The 22,205-nt window shown below is 44.6% G+C and overlaps 1 protein-coding gene across 7 annotated transcripts in view; it reads right to left on the reverse strand.

Moving 5' to 3' along the window:
• The window catches only part of LOC141086401 (embryonic polyadenylate-binding protein), a 243,232-nt gene that overhangs the window by 29,824 nt on the left and 191,203 nt on the right, over positions 1 to 22,205 (reverse strand). For 5 of the 7 annotated variants that reach the window (XM_073572389.1, XM_073572388.1, XM_073572392.1 and 2 more), the window contains one exon: positions 12,298 to 12,422. In XM_073572389.1, the coding sequence (XP_073428490.1) occupies positions 12,298 to 12,422 (125 nt within the window). Of the gene's footprint in view, positions 1 to 12,297; positions 12,432 to 22,205 lie in introns of all 7 variants that reach the window. The other 2 variants (XM_073572390.1, XM_073572391.1) reach the window with 1 other exon arrangement.

A 22,205-nucleotide genomic window follows, 5' to 3' on the forward strand; every position in this document is an offset into this window, starting at 1 on the left:
GGAGATTAATTTGTACCAGCCCCTGGTGAACTGGCACAAGCAGAGAGTGAAGCGAGTACCTTCCTTCCCTACTGATTGGTAAGTAATCGCTGTGGCATCTACATATGTGGCAAATTATTTTTTTCTTTTTCAGACCTCATCGTCCACAACAGTGGAGGAACAAGCAGGAGTAGCCAGTGCAAGTGCAGGCGGGGAGACAGCATGTAAGTATAGACTGACTGATTGTACTTTTTTTTTTTTACTCCCCTGACATTTTTGTTGCCCATTTTTCCTCTTCAATCTTGCTTATTTTCTATCTTTTTAATTTCTAAATCTTTCCAAGATTAATGTTTTTCTTTCTTTTCTAGGCTCCACAACGGGATGAAGAACTCGCCCTGGACAAGGACGCCCTGATCCAGTTAGTCCAGGAGCGAGTCCCCTTGTGGGACAGCCGTGATCCACTGCACTCGGACAAAGTGGTGATCTGGTGGCTCTGGAATGAGATGGCCACAGCGATGCTGGATGGCTGGGACAACACCTCTCAACAGGTCCGCAAGGAATTTCGTATTTCAATGCTGTGTGATGCGGCAGTGACTTTGGCCGGGATCACACAACTGTGTGTGATGCTAGTAACTCCAGCGAGTTTCTAGCATCACACACATTTGTGTTATCCCGGCCTACAGTGCAGTCTAATTTTGTTTTTTTCCACAGTGAACAAAGTCAGAACCTGTTGGCGTTTATTGAAGGACCGCTTCAACAGGGATGTCTGTCAGGAGAGCCAGGGTCGCAATGGTGCTGCAGCAAGGACCTCCAGAAAATACAGATACCATCGTGTTTTGGCCTTCTTAAGACCGGTCCTTGCCACCAGACAGTAAGTATTTTGTTGTTGTATTGTATTTGCTCTGTGTTTTTCTATACCACAGGAGTTGGCGCTTTGACTATTGTAAATGCATGATACTAATGTTTTTCTTTTCACACCACCTGGAGCAGCACCCTGCAACCTGGTCCTGGAGTGGTCCTTCATCGAGCTGCCTCGGACCCATCTCAGCCATCCGACAGACAATAAGCAGCTTGCGGGTCGGCACCACAGACAGCTGGAGACCAGGAAGCTGGTCAATCAGGTGTTCCCCTGCCCCAGGTCTCTGCCACTGGTTTTGCGGGCACTTCCCGCCAGCGGCAAAAGGCCTCGGACAGGTCTGTCATGCCCGAGTTCCTTCACTTGAGCTCAGGCTTTCAGAATGGCCTTAAGGCGCTGTCAGACAGACTGAAAAGCGGTTTTAACTTAATGGAAACTCGCTTCCAGGCAGTCGACCGTCGCCTTGACCATCTGGAAGCCGACCTCAACAGACCAGTGCACCATTTCTTTAACGAAATTGAACGGGGCATGGCGGAACACCTTAGTCCTGATCTCCAGCTGAATGTGATGCAAGGCTGCAACACTGCTTACATATATCAACCAAAGTGTCCAAAAAATACATAGGGCACTTCAATCATATGTTACAACTAGTCCCCCATCGTCTAATGAAGGGCACAAGAAGAGATCCCACAATCGAGAATAAAAGGTGTATATTTTATTAGAAAAATTTCTAAAAACAGTATACAGACAGCAAGATAGCCATGACAGGGGACACCAGATCACAAATGTAAAGCAGCTATAACACAATGAATATGGTGCAATACGTCTATTCACAATTTCACATGCAATACAGGGATCCTGAAAGAAACTTTACTGACAATACTGGGATCCTAACTAAATTAGAATAATCCCCTGGCACAGTGGCTGTAATGAAGGTTAATCCCACAGGATATGCTGCATAAATTAGGTGCACCATATATGTGCAAAATACAGCTCATTTAGTGCAAACAGGCCTTACAATTAAGCCATACAAATAGATAAGCACCAAGACTGTAGAACGTAAAAGTCAATCAGTGGGTGCAGCGGATAGTGCATTGGCAGCCCTCTTTCGGAAAGGTTTATCAGAGACCGTAAAAGATGTTATGGTGGGATTTCCTGTTCCGTCTGGTCTGGATGGCTCTATGGCATTAGCCATTCAAGTTGATCGGCGTTTACGTGAACGTAAAAATACACGGGAGGCGCTGCCACCTTTTGAACAAATGTCTGAACCTATGCAATGTGATGGGGTTTTGTCTAGGGCGCAATGTCGGGAGTTAAGAAGGCGTAATAAGCTGTGTTTTTTCTGTGGTGACGCCTCTCATACTATTTCTGTCTGCCCTAAACGAGAGAAACGTTTTGAACACACATTTGTTGTGGGCAGTATACAACCCAAGTTCCTTTTGGCAATTACTCTGATCTGCTCCTTGTCCACATTTTCCACTAAGGCTTTTGTGGATTCAGGAGCAGCTCTGAATCTGATGGATTTGGACTTTGCTAAACATTGTGGTTTGTCCATGACGCCTCTGCAGACGCCTATTCCTTTGAGGGGTATTGATGCCACTCCTTTGGCGGAAGTTGCCCCAGACCACCAGGAAAATTGCAAATTTGCATGATACTATTGTTCTGGGGTTCCCCTGGTTGCAAACTCATAACCCAGTTTTGGATTGGAAATCGGTGTCTGTGGTGAGTTGGGGTTGTCAGTGTGTTCTTAGGGACGCTCCTGTTTTCTCCACCTCTCCTCAGTCTCATGATATTCCTGATTACCTGGCTGAATTCTCTGATGTATTTAGTGAGAGTAAGTCTGCGTCTTTGCCCCCTCATAGGAGTTATGACTGTGCAATTGAGTTGATGCCTGGGTGTAAATTTCCCAAGGGTCGGCTTTTTAACTTATCTGTACCCAAACATGATGCTATGCGATCCTATATTAAGGAGTCGTTGGAGAAGGGTCATATTAGACCATCCTCGTCACCTTTAGGTGCTGGGTTTTTTTTTGTGGCCAAGAAAGATGGTTCATTAAGACCGTGTATTGATTATCGTTCCCTTAACAAGATGACGGTTAAATATCAGTACCCGTTACCTCTGATGTCTGATTTATTCTCCAGAGTTAAGAGTGCCTGCTGGTTTACTAAGCTTGACCTCAGGGGGGCGTATAATCTTATTCGCATCAAGCATGGGGATGAATGGAAGACGGCGTTTAATACTCCGGAGGGACATTTTGAGTACCAGGTGATGCCTTTTGGGCAGTCCAATGCCCCTACTGTCTTCCAGTCCTTTATGAGTGATATTTTCCGAGACTTTGTGGATAAGTTTTTGATCATCTATCTGGATGATATTTTGATCTTTTCTAGTGATTGGGATTCCCATGTGGAACATGTCCGGATTGTGTTTCGGATTCTGAGGGAGAATTCCCTGTTTGTTAAGGGATCGAAATGTCTCTTTGGTGTACAGAGGATTTCATTTTTGGGATTTATCTTATCTCCATCGACTATTGAAATGGACCCGGTAATGGTACAGGCCATTTATGATTGGGTTCAGCCTACTTCTTTGAAGGCTCTTCAGAAGTTTTTGGGTTTTGCTAATTTCTATCGTAAATTTATAGGTAATTTTTCTAGTATTGTCAAACCACTGACTGATCTGACTAAGAAGGGAGGTGATGTGCTGAATTGGTCTCCTGAGGCTGTCTCAGCATTTCAGGAGCTTAAGCGGAGGTTTACTTCAGTTTCAGTTTTATGGCAACCTGATGTCTCACTTTCATTTCAAGTGGAGGTAGACGCTTCTGAGATTGGTGCAGGAGCTGTTTTGTCCCAAAAAGACCCTGTGACTTCTTTTCTCGAAAGTGCTCCCCATCTGAACGCAACTATGACGTGGGGAATCGGGAATTGTTGGCCATGAAATGGGCATTTGAGGAGTGGAGACATTGGTTGGAGGGAGCTAAACATCAATTTGTGGTCCTCACCGATCACAAGAATCTGACTTATCTGGAGTCGGCCAAATGCTTGAATCCTAGACAGGCTAGATGGGCCTTGTTTTTCACGCGTTTTAATTTTGTGGTCTCTTTTCTTCCGGGCACTAAGAATGTTAAGGCAGATGCCCTTTCCAGGAGTTTCTTTGCTGATTCTCTTAATGTGACCGAGCCTACTACTATCCTAGGTGAGGGGGTAGTTCTTTGCCATTTCGCCCGATTTGAGACGCGCCCTGGAGAAATTTCAGGAGGATAAACCTGAGCGTTGCCCTATGGGAAGATTGTATGCTCCGGACCAGTGGAGAAAGAGAGTTATGTCTGAAGTCCATTGCTCCGCATTGGCTGGTCATCCAGGTATTTTTGGTACCAGAGATTTGGTGAGTCGGTCGTTTTGGTGGCCTGCCTTATCTCGTGATGTCAGGAATTTTGTACAGTCCTGTGGGACCTGTTCTCGGTCTAAACCCTGTTCTCATTCTACTGGGTTGCTGATGCCCCTGCCTGTGTCCAAGAGGCCATGGACCCATATCTCAATGGATTTTATTTCTGATCTTCCTGTCTCTCAGAGAATGACTTATCTGGGTAATTTGTGATAGATTTTCGAAGATGGTCCATCTTGTACCACTCCCAAAGTTGCCATTTTCCGCTGAGTTGGTACCCTTGTTTTTACAACAGGTGGTTCGGTTACACGGGATTCCTGAGAACATTGTGTCCGATAGAGGGGTCCAGTTTGTTTCCAGATTTTGGAAAGCCTTTTGTTCCAATCTGGGAATTCAGTTATCCTTCTCCTCTGCGTTTCATCCCCAGACCAATGGGCAGACAGAGAACAAACCAGACCCTGGAGTCTTATTTAAGATGTTTTATATCTGCTGATCAAGATGATTGGGTCTCATTTTTGCCCTTGGCCGAATTTGCGCTGAACAATAGAGCTAGTTCTGCCACCTTGATGTCACCCTTTTTTTGTAATTTTGGGTTTCATCCTCGATTCTCTTCAGGGCAAGTGGAATCTTCGTCCTGCCCAGGTGTGGACACTGTGGTTGTGAGAATGCAGCAGATATGGGACCAAGTGGTGGATAAATTGTCACTATCAGAATGGATATAAGACAGCCGACGCCCTATCCTAGTGCTGGTGATTCAGTCTACTTCTCAGGTCTAGGACTCAGTTTTGTGTGTGGTCAGCCAGCCCGGCTGGGCTGTGCTGAATTTCCACACTTATTTGCCAAATTGTCTTTTTTGTCCCTTATTGGATTGGCCTTTTTTTGCTCTGTCTCAGAATATTTCAGAGTGCTGATATAGTGGAAGAAGTCTAGTGACTTCAGGGTTTATTTTGCCATCAGTTGTGTTGGACATTTTTGTAAGGGTTTTTTGGCAGATTGCAGACAGTATCTTTCCTTTCCTGTCCTTTCTAGTTAGTTTGGCCCCATCGTTTGTGCAGCCTATTTTCCTGCCTTTGTTTGTGTTTTCATCTTGTTTAACCGTCAATACATGTGGGGGGCTGTCTCTCCTTTGGGGTCTGCTCTGGGGCAGTTAGTTTTCCTCTTTTCCCGCTTTAGGCTTATTTAGTTCTCCGGTTGTGACGAGGCGTCTAGGACCACCGTAGGAACGCTCCACGACTGCTGCTAGTTGCGTGTTAGGATCAGGGGTCTGCAGTCTGCATAGTTACCAACCTCTTTGGTTTTCTGAGACTTAGCTTGTTTGCCCTTTATTTCCTCCTCGGCTACCCGTTCATAACAGGGAAGAGGCTGTGGCAGGGGGAAATTAAAATGATTGCCATACAACCTAAGGCCCATGTCCGAGTTTTTATAAGCCTGGGAGTCATTGCCCCGGCCAAATGCCCCAATGTCCACCGCAACAAACCGACAGTCTGCATCCGCAATGGCCATGAGTACTGTAGAAAAGTACTTTTTATAGTTATAGTACTCCGATCCACTTCTTGCGGGTTTGATTATTCTGATGTGATTCCCATCCACCGCTCCCAAACAGTTGGGGAAATTGCAGACTGTCAAGAATTGTTAAGCAATTTCAATCCACTTTTCCGCGGTGGACAGGGGTATAAATTCTGGACAAAGAACATCCCACAAAGCCCGGCAGGTGTCCGCAACTATTCCAGTCAAGGTGGAGATTCCAAGCCGATACTGGAAGTGGAGTGATGATAGGGTCTCTCCAGTAGCCAGGAATCTGCCAAACAGAGAAAGAAAAAAAATTAATATTTATGTCTAGGGTTTTGCAAAACACTGAAATGAAAAATTATTAATACATGGCATAATAATTCTGCACGCTTTTGTGTACTACATGGCAGAACAATAATTCTGCAGGCTTTGGATTAGTACATGGCAGAACAAAAAATTATGCAGGCATTGGTTTTTAAATATTACGTACCATAATGTGACCAGGAGCCGTTCCTCAGGAGGAATCGCATGACGGAGCTGTGTGTCCTGTCTCCGGATGGCTCCTTGAACACGACCAAGCAAATCCATGAAGCTTTCTTGGGACATCAGGGTATAGTCACTAAATTTCGCCGGGTTCCCCTGGAGCTTGCTATAGAGGGTTTGGTACGCTCCACGCCTCTCCCGGAGTTCAATAATCGGATGTATCCAAAAACTCCACCGCTGCCGTCTTCGCTGTCTCTCTCTGCTTTTCTTGCTGGCAAGCAAATGCAAAAGCCTGAAACAGCGCGAAGTCTAGATCCAAGTAGAAGCGAAAACTCTTCCAACGCAGATCCATGGTGACAAAGGAAACAGCAGCAAAATCTGAAGAATTCAGATGTAACAGGGTCTATATAAAGAATTCCCATGACACACCCACTGGTGTCCCATTGGTGGAGTCTGTTTCAAGGATTTTCCTCCTGTGAAATGTTACACCAAGAGAACGCAAGCGCATAAAAAACGTATGCAAAAACGCAGGAATATGCACGCAAACGCTGCTTTTTTTGTCGTCATGCGTACGCTGATGCGTTTAAAAAACGCTGCGTTTGCATGCATTTCTACTTGCGCAAGATGCGCAGCACACAAAGACGCTAATGTGAAAGTAGCCTTACTACAAGAGTAAAGACAGCAGTGAGGCACACACAGTTGTAGACGTCCATCCCCGGGAACATCAATGAGTCATCGCCAAAACATTAGTAGCAGCAGTGTAAGTGGCATAAGCAATTTCTGTGAGTCTTTTAACACATTTCTTAAACCAGCCTGTGCACCAGCAGAAGAGAGTACCAGTCTGGAGAGGATGGTGCAGAAGTATCTGGAGTTCAATATCCATGACATCAGTGGCATTTGGACCCTTTTACCATATTTTTCGGATTATAAGATGCACTTTTGTTCCCCCAAATTTTGGGGGAAAGTGGGGGGGTGCGTCTTATAATGCGAATCTGTGTGCTGCTGTGCTATAGAGTGGGAGGCCGGCTCTGGAGTGGTGTCAGGGGGCTGGCTGCAGAGACAGTGGGATGTCTAGTGCTCCCGCTCATTAGGCTCATGTAATATTCACTGCACCCGCTGGCCATCACCTCGGTGCTGAAGCAGCGCCGAGTTGGTAGACAGGGGAGCGGTGCCTATTACATGTGCCTGCACTCCCCCTCCCGCCCCTATAGTCACCTACCAATGATCGCTCCTGCTCCCAGCTCCCCCCATGGCTTTCCTGTGTCTGCTGAAATCCTCCTCCTGCAGGGCGCACGGCAGTAGCTGCTCATTCAGGCAGTTAATCGCTTCAGGACCTTCCATTATGTGACCAATAGAACCTGCAGTCACGTGACTCCCAGTGTGCACTGCGAGTCACGTGACTGCAGGTCCTATTGGTCATATCATGGAAGGTCCTGAAGCTACAATGAGCTGCCTGAATGAGCTGCAGCTGCGCGCGCCCTCGCAGGAGGAGGATCTCAGCAGACACAGGAAAGCCACAGGGGGAGCTGGGAGCAGGAGCAATCATCAGAAGGTGAGTTAACTATTATTTTATCATGTGCTTGCCAGCAGGGGGAAAATATAGGGACGGGGGCCATGTGTGACAGCAGGGGGCAGAGGGGGGGGAATATAGGGACGGGGGGGGGAGACAATGCGTGCCAGCAGGGGGGGAATATATGAACGAGGGGCCATGTGTGCCAGCAGGGGGGAATATAGGGACGGGCGGCACAATGTGTGCCAGCAGGGGGGAATATATGGATGGGGGGATAATGTATGGCAGCAGGGGAGAATATATGGACGGGGGGACAATGTGTGCCAGCAGGGGGGAATATATGAACAAGCAGCCATTTGTGCCAGAAGGGGGGAATATAGGGACGGGGGGGAATATAGGGACAGGGGGGAATATAGGGACGGGGGGGAATATAGGGACGGGGGGGAATATAGGGACGGGGGGGGGGGGGGGGGGGGAGACAATGTGTGCCAGCAGGGGGGAATATAGGGATGGGGACAATGTGTGCCAGCAGGGGGAATATAGGGACAGGGGCCCGTGTGAATGCCAGCTGGGGGTAAAATAGGGATGCAGGGGCCGTGTGGTACCAGCAGGGAGGCGTATAGAGAGAGGAGGGCCATGTATGTGCCAGCAGGGGGGCATATAGTGATCGGGGGGCCCAAATCCAGGATGGGATGTGTGGGGCTATGTGCCAGCACAAGGGGGCAATATGCCAGGATGAGGGACATGTACGGTATATGATTTGAAAGACGGACACTGGCATTATAAGACACACTCACCATTACCACCATATTAAGTGCCCCTTAAAGTCAATATCCAGCTCTTTCCGAGTTTACAGATATGACAAGGGAAATACTAAGGCCAGGTATCCATCCACAGACAGCTGTTTCAGGGTGTTGCCCCTCATCAGTGTGGAGTAGGATTCTGGCTAGGTGGGAGTAATGCCTAGTAGACCAACATCACGAAACAATCACTGACCTCAGCGAGACCAGTCAAAGCTGGGTCCTTCCCTGGAGGAAGATCTGGTTAGTCTCGTGTTTGAAACTCTTAAATGAGGCTCCACGGACTTTATTTGCATATTTGTATTTCCCAGGGAGCATTGCACCTAGGATTTCACTGATTGAGCGCCTTTGCCGGCTGCCGCAGTGTTTTCTTTGACTGGTCTCCCTGAGGTCAGTGATTGTTTCGTGATGTTGGTCTACTAGGCATTGCTCCCACCTAGCCAGAATCCTACTTCACACTGATGAGGGGCAACACCCCGAAACAGCTGTCTGTGGATGGATACCTGGCCTTGGTATTTCCCTTGTCATATCTGTAAACTCGTAAAGAGCTGGATATTGACTTTAAGGGCCACTTAATATGGTGGTAATGGTGGTTTCCGAAAGGAGCCACCCCAGACTCTTAAATGAGGTGTCACGGACTTTATTTGCATATTTGTAGATACCTTATGCATGGCCTATGGCTGACTGCTTTTGTGCCATTGTAACAGGTTCTACTGTGGGTCAATTGATCAGTCAACTACCTGTGTTACTATTCTTACATTTTTCTATGAATAGTAGTCTATAAAACTGATGTTTGTTCCATCTGAGTGTGGCTGGATTAAAAAAAAAAATGGAGGTGTTTGATCTCCCAGCTAAGACGTCTTACACCGCTCCCTTAACCACCAGGTCCTCATTAAAACCTCAATTCTAGGCTGTGAATGTTAGACCCTGATATCTCATACATGACCCATGGCTGACTGCTGCTGTGCCATTTGCAAATTTCTACTATGGGTCATTTGATGCCACTTTTCTTGGTGTCTGCCCCTAATTTTAGCTGTTTAGGAAGGTTTTTGTCACCCCTTAAGGTTTGTCTATGCGTTTGGTTTGGCCTTTCATTGAATCTAATGGGTTTGGGTATGTTCAGTGAACTGAGCCCATTTAGCGAATCCAAACCGAACCTTGAGAGGTTCGCTCATCTCTAGTCAAGGCTTATTTGCGCCATCACATCTGGAACCTGAACTTGGAACTTTCAAGGAACTTTGGGGCCACTTAATACGCTCATCTAATTGAACTGGAACTTAAACCATTGAATTAGAATGAAGTTGGAGACAGTTTGGCCAAGTGAGGCTTCTCTAATCCGAAGATGGGCTATTCCAGCAACTTGTTCATACGTTAAAAGTTATTGTATTGCATGCCTTGTTTTCGTCTTTCAGGTTGAGGTATCCTTCAGTGAACTTCAGGGAAACACTTCCACTTCAAGACTGTTAATATAGTGAAATTCAAGGCTTTCAGAAGGGGAGTGCATTGTTCAGCTAATCATCTGTAAAGGCTTTCTGCCATTACACGGACATATGTTTAATGTCATATGTCTTAAAAGTGGTGTTCCTATGAACAAAGTTAATTTTAATCAACATTTTAATCAATAGATCTTTGAATAATAAGTTCTACAATTGGATATGTTAAAAAAACGTTCCTGTGCTGAGATAATCGTATAAATGTGCCTCTGCTATGTGCTGTTTAATGGCTGTGTTTGATTACACAGAAACATGGTGTTATAATACTGCATCTGACCAGGCGAGGAAGCAAAAGGGGAATACAGACACTGGGAACAAAACGTTTTTAATAAAAATTGCAGTTGTTTGGTTGGGGAACCCCTCCTCCGATATAGTTTGGATGGCGCAAAAAAAAAAAAGTGGCTGCTCAAGATGGGGAAATCAAGGGGTAGTGCAGAAGAAACATTTTGAGGGAAAGCCATTTTTGTAATGTATACTCCAAAAAAGGATATATATAGTGGATAAATGTTTGCCAGGTATGTTTATTGCTTTGGCACATTCTTCTCCAAGTTCTGAATGTGAGGGAAAACAAGTTTAGGTTCAGCAAGGATACTCAAAGGAAACTGTCTCCTTGGAGGAAGAGGAGTCTTGCTCAGTGATGGCAAGAGTCTCATTGACAATGTTATAAGGCTAATATAAAAGCAAGTCAGGATCTGACTGTGGGATTTCTCTCTCAAAGAGATTCTCTCCTTTAAGGCCCTGTCTCACATAGCGAGATCGCTAGCGAGAACGCTGAAGCGTCACCGATTTTGTGCTGCAACAGCGATCTTGCCAGCGATCTCGCTACAAGTGACACATAGCGGAGACCGGCCCCCCCGCTGGATATCGCTGATCGTGCTCGAATATCCTGGGCCATTTTTTCATCGTCAGCGTACCGCTGGCCAGCGCGCATCCTTCTGTTTAACGCCGACGAGCGACCTCATTGGCGACGCAGAACTCAGGGACGCAGGCGTGAGTCGTCAGAAAAGCTGCTGTTTGACAAGGTCCCAATGACCGGCGAGGTCGTTATACAGATCGCCGTCGGATTGCTGCGTCGTTGAAGAGATCTGCCTGTTTGGCAGCTTACTAGCGACGCACCAGCGATCCTTACCAAGTCGTATCGTTGTCGGCATCGCTGGTGCGTCGCTATGTGAAACAGGACCCTTAGGATGGTTTCACACTTACGTTTTTTTGCGCTGCGTTTTTGCGCATAAATGCGCATGCATTTTTTTTCCTATACTTAACATGGGTGCGCATTGGCATGCGTTTGTACGCGCATGCGTTTTTTTGTAGTGTGCGCCCGGGCGCACAAACTGCATCCTGTTGCATTTTTTGTGCGTCCGACCTGTCTAAAAAAAAAAAACACGCATGCGCACGCAATGCGCACAAAATTCAGCCAAAAACACATTAAAGTCTATGGGAGCGCTGACGTGTGCATGGTCATGCTCACGTCAGCGCAAAAAACGCATGCTTTTTTTGCAAAAACCATGCGCAAAAAACAAGAAAAAACGCACAAAAAAACGCATGATGCATTTTTTATGCGCGTGCGCACGCAGCGCAAAAAAAAACGTAAGTGTGAAAGTAGCCTTAAACACATGTGGTAACTACAGACCACGAGAAGAGGAGTGCGAAAAGGCAGCAGATGCTGATGGTTCTCTGGAGAGGTCACACCTTAGCAGTTACGAGACACAGTCACAAGACCGTTTTGCGGCAGTTGCGCCCTTGACGCCAATGTGACTTGGCTTCGCCAGTATGGCTAAGCGATCCAGCATGATTTTAAAATGCTGGATTTTTCATATTATATAGGTTAATGCGTTTTGTATTACCATAAGTGTACACAACCCAAACCTTTACTTACTGTAAGAAGTTGTAGCAGGTCTGGAACAGACCATACTTTAGTAATCATCATACTCTTTGTCAACACTGGCTGACAAACTTTATGCTCATGATAAAATGAAAATATCAATCCAAAATTCCCCTATGCCTCACAAAACCACCTTCTGAGACTCCTGTGGTATTTAAAAGGAGATTTGCAACATATACTCCTGCAATACATCTGGAAAGCTAGGAGACCAATCTATTATTTCTTTCCAATACATAATTCTTTTAATTTTGATGTGTACCTCTAGTTAAAAAGTAAAGAGCACGTTGTATGGATAAAATCTACAGAAATATCTACTTTTATAATAAATATTAGCTCTAACAGATTACATGGAGTAAACAATATGCAGAGATAGCTTAAAGCAGAAACAGTCAGATATAATGCAGTACCTGACGCAGGTGCACATTGTTCACAACTGGCTGCGCATTTCGTACCGAACAAGAATATCTGTATTGTGTCATTGAGCGCGGGGCCGATGGGTTAGCTTGGGCCCGAGCACCAGCCGTTTGAGTGCCTATATTTGCTAAGCAGAAAGCAACATTAAGCCAAAACATATTATAGAAGGAAAATAATGTGTAAAAGCAGATTGTAAAATGTGAAACTTGTAACCAACATGACAAAAACTGCTTCAATGCCAAATGATATTTATCAATAATTATAATATACATACAGCAGATAAGTAGCTAAAGAGTTACTAATGCAGTCTTAAAAGGGAATGTTATCAGGCTTCTGTCACCTAATCTGATAGCAGCATAATTTAGAGAGAGAAACCCCGATTCCAATAATGTGTCACTCTCTGGGCTGTTTGCTGTAGTTTTGATAAAATCACAGTTTTATCATATCATCACTATAGCAATAGTACATACACGTGAGCCATGTACTCCTCCATATTCATGAGCACTGTATAACTCCACCCTCACCACTGTCAGATTTTTGTGTACACTATGCATAGGCAGAAAGCAGTCAGTCAATCAATGGGGTGTGCAGGGCTATACAGAACTCTGCATTTCGAGAAATGGTAGATCTGTAGCAGATAAAATCGTGATCTTACAGTCATTCTATTTCAAGTGATACAAATTTGAATTTTTATCTTTTTTTACACCACATCTTAGGCTAAGTTCACACTAGGCATGTTTGCTGCTTTTTAATATGCTAATTTTCAGCTGCATTTTACAGTACCAGCAAAGCCTATGAGATTTCAGAAATCTCATGCACACACATGGGTTTTTTATCAACCGTATTTTGTGCTTTGCATGGTTTTTGGAATATACAACCTGACTTTTCAGCGTTTTTCACCCGCTGACTTGAATGGGTGGTGAAAAAATGCTGAAAAAAAACCCCACCAAAAATGCAGGTATCATCTTTTGCAGCATTTTTTGGGCCAAAACCTGATTCTGTGAAATGGGCCTTTTTTCCCCCAATGCTAAACTTTATCAGCATGCACAGGAGACAAATCTAGCATGCCAAAAATTGCAGCGATTTTTTTTCCATGCAGCTTCTTTCCTGCCAAGAGATCAGGTTTCACTGCAGAAAAAAAAATGCTGAAAAAAAATGCCTAGTGTGAACTTACCCTAAGGATATTCATTTTCTCTGGTGTTTTGTGGGCTTGTATGATTTTACATTTATCATCCTCTCTCAGGCTAGAAATAAGAAAGAGATGGGATAGGCAACAATTTGTTTAGAATTGTAAAAGCTTTAATTTGATATGTCACAAGACTGTTGCTATTTTGTTTTGAAAAGTCAAATTCAAATTTTTGATGGGTGATTTCGGGAAAACAATACGGTATGTTATACATTTTAAAAATATGTTCTTGGTTACATTTGCACAGGAATTCAAGTTGAAATCTTGGTAAAACCATAAGTGTGAGTTTCTTAATACAGTCTCATCCTAATCATATATGTTTAACAATAAATTAAAATATGTTTTACACCTTTTTAAATATACAGGTAAATTTTTTTATTATTCAGTCACTAGACGTCCTTTTTCAAAGTTTTTTAAAAAATAGTACAGTAGTTCAATCATCAAGCTATAAAATAAAACAATATGAACTAGTCTTAAACAATCTAATATATAAAGCTCAATGTATGTATAGTTAGGTCCATATATATTTGGACAGAGACAACATTTTTCTAATTTTGGTTCTAGACATTATCACAATGAATTTTAAACAAAACAATTCAGATGCAGTTGAAGTTCAGACTTTCAGCTTTCATTTGAGGGTATCCACATTAAAATTGGATGAAGGGTTTAGGAGTTTCAGCTCCTTAACATGTGCCACCGTTTTTAAAGGGACCAAAAGTAATTGGACAGATTAAATAATTGTAAATAAAATGTTCATTTCTAGTACTTGGTTGAAAACTCTTTGTTGGCAATGACTGCCTGAAGTCTTGAACTCATGGACATCACCAGACGCTGTGTTTCCTTCTTTTTGATGCTCTGCCAGGCCTTCACTGCGGTGGTTTTCAGTTGCTGTTTGTTTTTGGGCCTTTCTGTCTGAAGTTTAGTCTTTAACAAGTGAAATGCATGCTCAATTGGGTTGAGATCAGGTGACTGACTTGGCCATTCAAGAATATTCCACTTCTTTGCTTTAATAAGCTCCTGGGTTGCTTTGGCTTTATGTTTTGGGTCATTGTCCATCTGTAGTATGAAACGACGACCAATCAGTTTGGCTGCATTTGGCTGGATCTGAGCACACAGTATGGCTCTGAATACCTCAGAATTCATTAGGCTGCTTCTGTCCTGTGTCACATCATCAACAAACACTAGTGACCCAGTGCCACTGGCAGCCATGCATGCCCAAGTCATCACACTGCCTCCGCCGTGTTTTACAGATGATGTGGTATGCTTTGGATCATGAGCTGTACCATGCCTTCGCCATACTTTTCTCTTTCCATCACTCTGGTAGAGATTGATCTTGGTTTCATCTGTCCAAAGAATGTTCTTCCAGAACTGTGCTGGCTTTTTAGATTTTTTTTTAGCAAAGTCCAGTCTAGCCTTTTTATTCTTGATGCTTATGAGTGGCTTGCACCGTGCAGTGAACCCTCTGTATTTACTTTCATGCAGTCTTCTCTTTATGGTAGATTTGGATATTGATACGCCTACCTCCTGGAGAGTGTTGTTCACTTGGTTGGCTGTTGTGAAGGGGTTTCTCTTCACCATGGAGATTATTCTGCGATCATCCACCATTGTTGTCTTCCGTGGGCACCCAGGTCTTTTTGCATTGATGAGTTCACCAGTGCTTTCTTTCTCAGGATGTACCAAACTGTAGATTTTGCCACTCCTAATGTTGTAGCTATTTCTCGGATGGGTTTTTTCTGTTTTTGCAGCTTAAGGATGGCTTGTTTCACCTGCATGGAGAGCGCCTTTGACCGCTTGTTTCCATCACAGCAAAACCTTCCAAATGCAAGCACCACACCTCACATCAACTCCAGGCCTTTTATCTGCTTAATTAAGAATGACATAACGAAGGGCTTGCCCACACCTGTCCATGAAATAGCCTTGGAGTCAATTGTCCAATTACTTTTGGTCCCTTTAAAAACAGGGTGGCACATGTTAAGGAGCTGAATCTCCTAAACCCTTCAACCAATTTTAATGTGGATACCCTCAAATGAAAGCTGAAAGTCAGAACTTCAACTGCAGCTCAATTGTTTTGTTTAAAATTCATTGTGGTAATGTCTAGAACCAAAATTAGAAAAATGTTGTCTCTGTCCAAATATATATGAACCTAACTGTATGTATGTATGTGTGTATGTCCGGGATTGTCATCTGCACCGTCGCAGCTACAGCCACAAAATTTTGCACAGTCACACGTCTGGACCCCGAGAGCATCATAGGCTATGTTGTGAGGCAAAATTTTAACCCCGCGCATTCCAATTCATAAAACAATTTTGCCTATTATTCTTATCATTTCTATGGTGTTATCGCCCTTCTGTAAAGCTGGAAATAACACAATTTATTACCCTGTCAACCCAGACCACCCCCTGACACAGACTGCAGGAGGAGCCCAGTATCACACAGGATAGGATTAGATACACAGCTCACCAGTCAGTATCACACAGGATAGGAATAGATACACGGCTCAGCAGACAGTATCACACAGGATAGGATTAGATACACGGCTCAGCAGACAATATCACAGAATAGGATTAGATACACGGCTCAGCAGTCAGTATCACACAGGATAGAATTAGATACATGTCTGAGAAGTCAGTATCACACAGGATAGGATTAGATACACGGCTGAGCAGTCAGTATCACACAGGATAGGATTAGGTACACGGCTCAGCAGTCAGTATCGCACAGAATAGGATTAGATACACTGCTCAGCAGTGAGTATCACACAGGATAGGATTAGATACACAGCTTAGCAGTCAGTATCACACAGGATAGGATTAGATACACGGCTGAGCAGTCAGTAACACATATGAAAGGATTAGATACACAGCTCAGCACACCGTATCACACAGAATAGTATTAGATACACGGCTCAGCAGATAGTATTCACACAAAATAGGATTAGATACACGGCTCTGCAGTCAGTATCACACAGGATAGGATTACATGCAAAACAGAAGCCGCGGAGACACCATCACGTGTTTCTCAACGCAAGCAATGACCAGCCAGGTCTTTGCCCGGGAACGAACAACCAAGGGAAGGGCAGTCTCCAATGAAGGAAACCACCTATGCCAAAACATGGTATCCATCCACATACAGCTGTTTCGGGGTATTGCCCCTCATCAGTGTGGAGTAGGAAACTGGCTGGCAGGAGCAATGCCTAGTAAAAAGACTATGAAGAGGAGGATGAATGAACTCATGGAGATCAACATCCGACACTGCGGAGACACCATCACGTGTTTCTCAACGCAGTGATTCTAGAGCACTGCCCCCATCCCTTATGGGAAATATGTAAAACATGCAAAACAGAAGCCGTGGAGACACCATCACGTGTTTCTCAACGCAAGCAATGACCAGCCAGGTCTTTGCCCGGGAAGGAACAACCACGGGAAGGGCAGTCTCCAATGAAGGAAACCACCTATGCCAAAACATGGTATCCATCCACATACAGCTGTTTCGGGGTATTGCCCCTCATCAATGTGGAGTAGGAAACTGGCTGGTAGGAGCAATGCCTAGTAAAAAGACTGCCCTTCCCGTGGTTGTTCCTTCCCGGGCAAAGACCTGGCTGGTCATTGCTTGCGTTGAGAAACACGTGATGGTGTCTCCGCGGCTTCTGTTTTGCATGTTTTACATATTTCCCATAAGGGATGGGGGCAGTGCTCTAGAATCACTGCGTTGAGAAACACGTGATGGTGTCTCCGCAGTGTCGGATGTTGATCTCCATGAGTTCATTCATCCTCCTCTTCATAGTCTTTTCACTAGGCATTGCTCCTACCAGCCAGTTTCCTACTCCACACTGATGAGGGGCAATACCCCGAAACAGCTGTATGTGGATGGATGCCATGTTTTGGCATAGGTGGTTTCCTTCATTGGAGACTGCCCTTCCCGTGGTTGTTCCTTCCCGGGCAAAGACCTGGCTGGTCATTGCTTGCGTTGAGAAACACGTGATGGTGTCTCCGCGGCTTCTGTTTTGCATGTTTTACATATTTCCCATAAGGGATGGGGCAGTGCTCTAGAATCACTGCATTGAGAAACACGTGATGGTGTCTCCGCAGTGTCGGATGTTGATCTCCATGAGTTCATTCATCCTCCTCTTCATAGTCTTTTTACTAGGCATTGCTCCTACCAGCCAGTTTCCTACTCCACACTGATGAGGGGCAATACCCCGAAACAGCTGTATGTGGATGGATACCATGTTTTGGCATAGGTAGTTTCCTTCATTGGAGACTGCCCTTCCCGGGCAAAGACCTGGCTGGTCATTGCTTTCGCTGAGAAACACGTGATGGTGTCTCCGCAGCTTCTGCTTTGCATGTTTTACATATTTCCCATAAGGGATGGGGGCAGTGCTCTAGAATCACTGCGTTGAGAAACACGTGATGGTGTCTCCGCAGTGTCGGATGTTGATCTCCATGAGTTCATTCATCCTCCTCTTCACAGGATAGGATTAGATACACGGCTTAGCAGTCAGTATCACACAGGATAGGATTAGATACACAGCTCAGCAGTCAGTATCACACAGGATAGGAATAGATACACGGCTCAGCAGACAGTATCACACACGATAGGATTAGATACACAGCTCAGCACACAGTATCACACAGAATAGGATTAGATACACGGCTCAGCAGTCAGTAACACGATAGGATTAGGTACATGGCTCAGCAGTCAGTATCACACAGGATAGGGTTAGATACACAGCTCAGCAGTCAGTATCACACAGAATAGTATTAGATACACGGCTCAGCAGACAGCATTCACACAATAGGATTAGATACACGGCTCTGCAGTGAATATCACACAGGACAGGATTAGATACACAGCTCAGCAGTCAGTATCACACAGGACAGGATTAGATACACAGCTCAGCAGTCAGTATCGCACAGAATAGGATTAGATACACAGATCAGCAGTGAGTATCACACAGGATAGGATTAGATACACAGCTCAGCACACAGTATCACACAGAATAGTATTAGATACACTGCTCAGCAGACAGTATTCACACAGGATAGGATTAGATACACAGCTCAGCACACAGTATCACACAGAATAGTATTAGATACACTGCTCAGCAGACAGTATTCACACAGAATAGGATTAGATACACGGCTCAGCAGTCAATATCACACAGGATAGGATTAGATACACGGCTGAGCAGACGGAATCACAGGATAGGATTAGATACACTGCTCAGAGTCAGTATCACACAGGGTAGGATTAGATGCACGTCTCAACTGTCAGTATCACACGGTAGGATTAGATACACTGCTCAGCAGTCAGTATCACACAGGATAGGATTAGATACACTGCTCAGCAGTCAGTATCACACAGGGTAGGATTAGATACACGGCTCTGCAGACAGTATCACACAGAATAGCATTAGATACACAGCTCTGCAGTCAATATCACACAGGATAGGATTAGATACACGGCTCAGCAGTCAGTATCACACAGGATAGGATTAGATACATGGCTCAGCAGTCAGTATCACACAGGATAGGATTAGATACACAGCTAAGCAGTCAGTATCACACGATAGGATTAGATACACGGCTCAGCAGTATCACACAGGATAGGATTAGATACACAGCTCAGCAGTCAGTATCACACAGGAGAGGATTAGACACACGGCTCAGCAGTCAGTATCACACAGGATAGGATTAGATACATGGCTGAGCAGACGGAATCACAGGATAGGGTTAGATACACTGCTCAGAGTCAGTATCACACAGGGTAGGATTAGATACACATCTCAACTGTCAGTATCACAAAGAATAGGATTAGATACACGGCTCTGCAGTCAGTATCACACAGGATAGGATTAGATACACGGCTCAGCAGTGAGTATCACACAGGATAGGGTTAGATACACAGCTCAGCAGTCAGTATCACACAGGAGAGGATTAGACACACGGCTCAGCAGTCAGTATCCCACAGGATAGGATTAGATACACAGCTCAGCAGTCAGTATCACACAGGATAGGATTAGATACACAGCTCAGCAGTCAGTATCACACAGGATAGGATTAGATACACAGCTCAGCAGACAGCATCACACAGAATAGGATTAGATACACAGCTCAGCACACAGTATCACACAGAATAGTATTAGATACACGGCTCAGCAGACAGTATTCACACAGAATAGGATTAGATACACGGCTCTGCAGTCAGTATCACACAGGATAGGATTAGATACACGGCTCAGCAGTCAGTATCACACGATAGGATTAGATACACGGCTGAGCAGTCTGTAACAGGATAGGATTAGGTACACGGCTCAGCAATCAGTATCACACAGGATAGGGTTAGATACACGGTTCAGCAGACGGTATCACACAGGATAGGATTAGATACACAGCTCAGCAGTCAGTATCGCACAGAATAGGATTAGATACACGGCTCAGCAGTGAGTATCACACAGGATAGGATTAGATACACGGCTGCAGTCAGTATCACACAGGATAGGATTAGATATACGGCTGAGCAGTCAGTAACACAGGATAGGATTAGGTACACGGCTCAGCAGTCAGTATCACACAGGATAGGATTAGATACACGGCTCTGCAGTCAGTATCACACAGGATAGGATTAGATACACAGCTCAGCAGTCAGTATCACAGGATAGGATTAGATACACAGCTCAGCAGTCGGTATCACACAGAATAGTATTAGATACACGGCTCAGCAGACAGCATTCACACAATAGGATTAGATACACGGCTCTGCAGTCAGTAGCACACAGGATAGGATTAGATACACGGCTCAGCAGTGAGTATCACACAGGATAGGATTAGATACACAGCTCAGCAGTGAGTATCACACAGGATAGGATTAGATACACAGCTCAGCAGTGAGTATCACACAGGATAGGATTAGATACACGGCTCAGCAGTGAGTATCACACAGGATAGGATTAGATACACAGCTCAGCAGTCAGTATCACAGGATAGGATTAGATACACAGCTCAGCAGTCGGTATCACACAGAATAGTATTAGATACACGGCTCAGCAGACAGCATTCACACAATAGGATTAGATACACGGCTCTGCAGTCAGTAGCACACAGGATAGGATTAGATACATGGCTCAGCAGTGAGTATCACACAGGATAGGATTAGATACACGGCTCAGCAGTGAGTATCACACAGGATAGGATTATATACACGGCTCAGCAGTGAGTATCACACAGGATAGGATTAGATACACAGCTCAGCAGTGAGTATCACACAGGATAGGATTAGATACACGGCTCAGCAGTGAGTATCACACAGGATAGGATTAGATACACAGCTCAGCAGTCAGTATCACACAGAATAGGAATAGATACACAGCTCAGAAGACAGTATCACACAGGATAGGATTAGATACACAGCTCAGCACAGTATCACACAGAGTAGTATTAGATACACTGCTCAGCAGACAGTATTCACACAGAATAGGATTAGATACACTGCTCAGCAGTCAATATCACAGGATAGGATTAGATACACGGCTGAGCAGACGGAATGACAGGATAGGATTAGATACACTGCTCAGCAGACAGTATCACACAGGGTAGGATTAGATACACTGCCCAGCAGTCAGTATCACACAGGGTAGGATTAGATACACGGCTCTGCAGACAGTATCACACAGAATAGTATTAGATACACAGCTCTGCAGTCAATATCACACAGGATAGGATTAGATACATGGCTCAGCAGTCAGTATCACACGATAGGATTAGATACACAGCTCAGCACAGTATCACACAGAGTAGTATTAGATACACTGCTCAGCAGACAGTATTCACACAGAATAGGATTAGATACACTGCTCAGCAGTCAATATCACAGGATAGGATTAGATACACGGCTGAGCAGACGGAATGACAGGATAGGATTAGATACACTGCTCAGCAGACAGTATCACACAGGGTAGGATTAGATACACTGCCCAGCAGTCAGTATCACACAGGGTAGGATTAGATACACGGCTCTGCAGACAGTATCACACAGAATAGTATTAGATACACAGCTCTGCAGTCAATATCACACAGGATAGGATTAGATACATGGCTCAGCAGTCAGTATCACACGATAGGATTAGATACACAGCTCAGCAGTCAGTATCACACAGGATAGGATTAGATACACGGCTCAGCAGTGAGTATCACACAGGATAGGATTAGATACACAGCTCAGCAGTCAGTATCACACAGGAGAGGATTAGACACACGGCTCAGCAGTCAGTATCACACAGGATAGGATTAGATACACAGCTCAGCAGTCAGTATCACACAGGATAGGATTAGATACACAGCTCAGCAGTCAGTATCACACAGGATAGGATTAGATACACAGCTCAGCACAGTATCACACAGAATAGGATTAGATACACAGCTCAGCACACAGTATCACACAGAATAGTATTAGATACACGGCTCAGCAGACAGTATTCACACAGAATAGGATTAGATACACAGCTCTGCAGTCAGTATCACACAGGATAGGATTAGATACACGGCTCAGCAGTCAGTATCACACGATAGGATTAGATACACGGCTGAGCAGTCTGTAACAGGATAGGATTAGGTACACGGCTCAGCAATCAGTATCACACAGGGTAGGATTAGATACACGGCTCTGCAGACAGTATCACACAGAATAGTATTAGATACACAGCTCTGCAGTCAGTAT

This window comes from Dendrobates tinctorius, unplaced genomic scaffold, assembly GCF_039654945.1.
Source record: "Dendrobates tinctorius isolate UK_male_01 unplaced genomic scaffold, ASM3965494v1 ptg000032l, whole genome shotgun sequence".
Taxonomy (NCBI): Eukaryota; Metazoa; Chordata; class Amphibia; order Anura; family Dendrobatidae; genus Dendrobates; species Dendrobates tinctorius.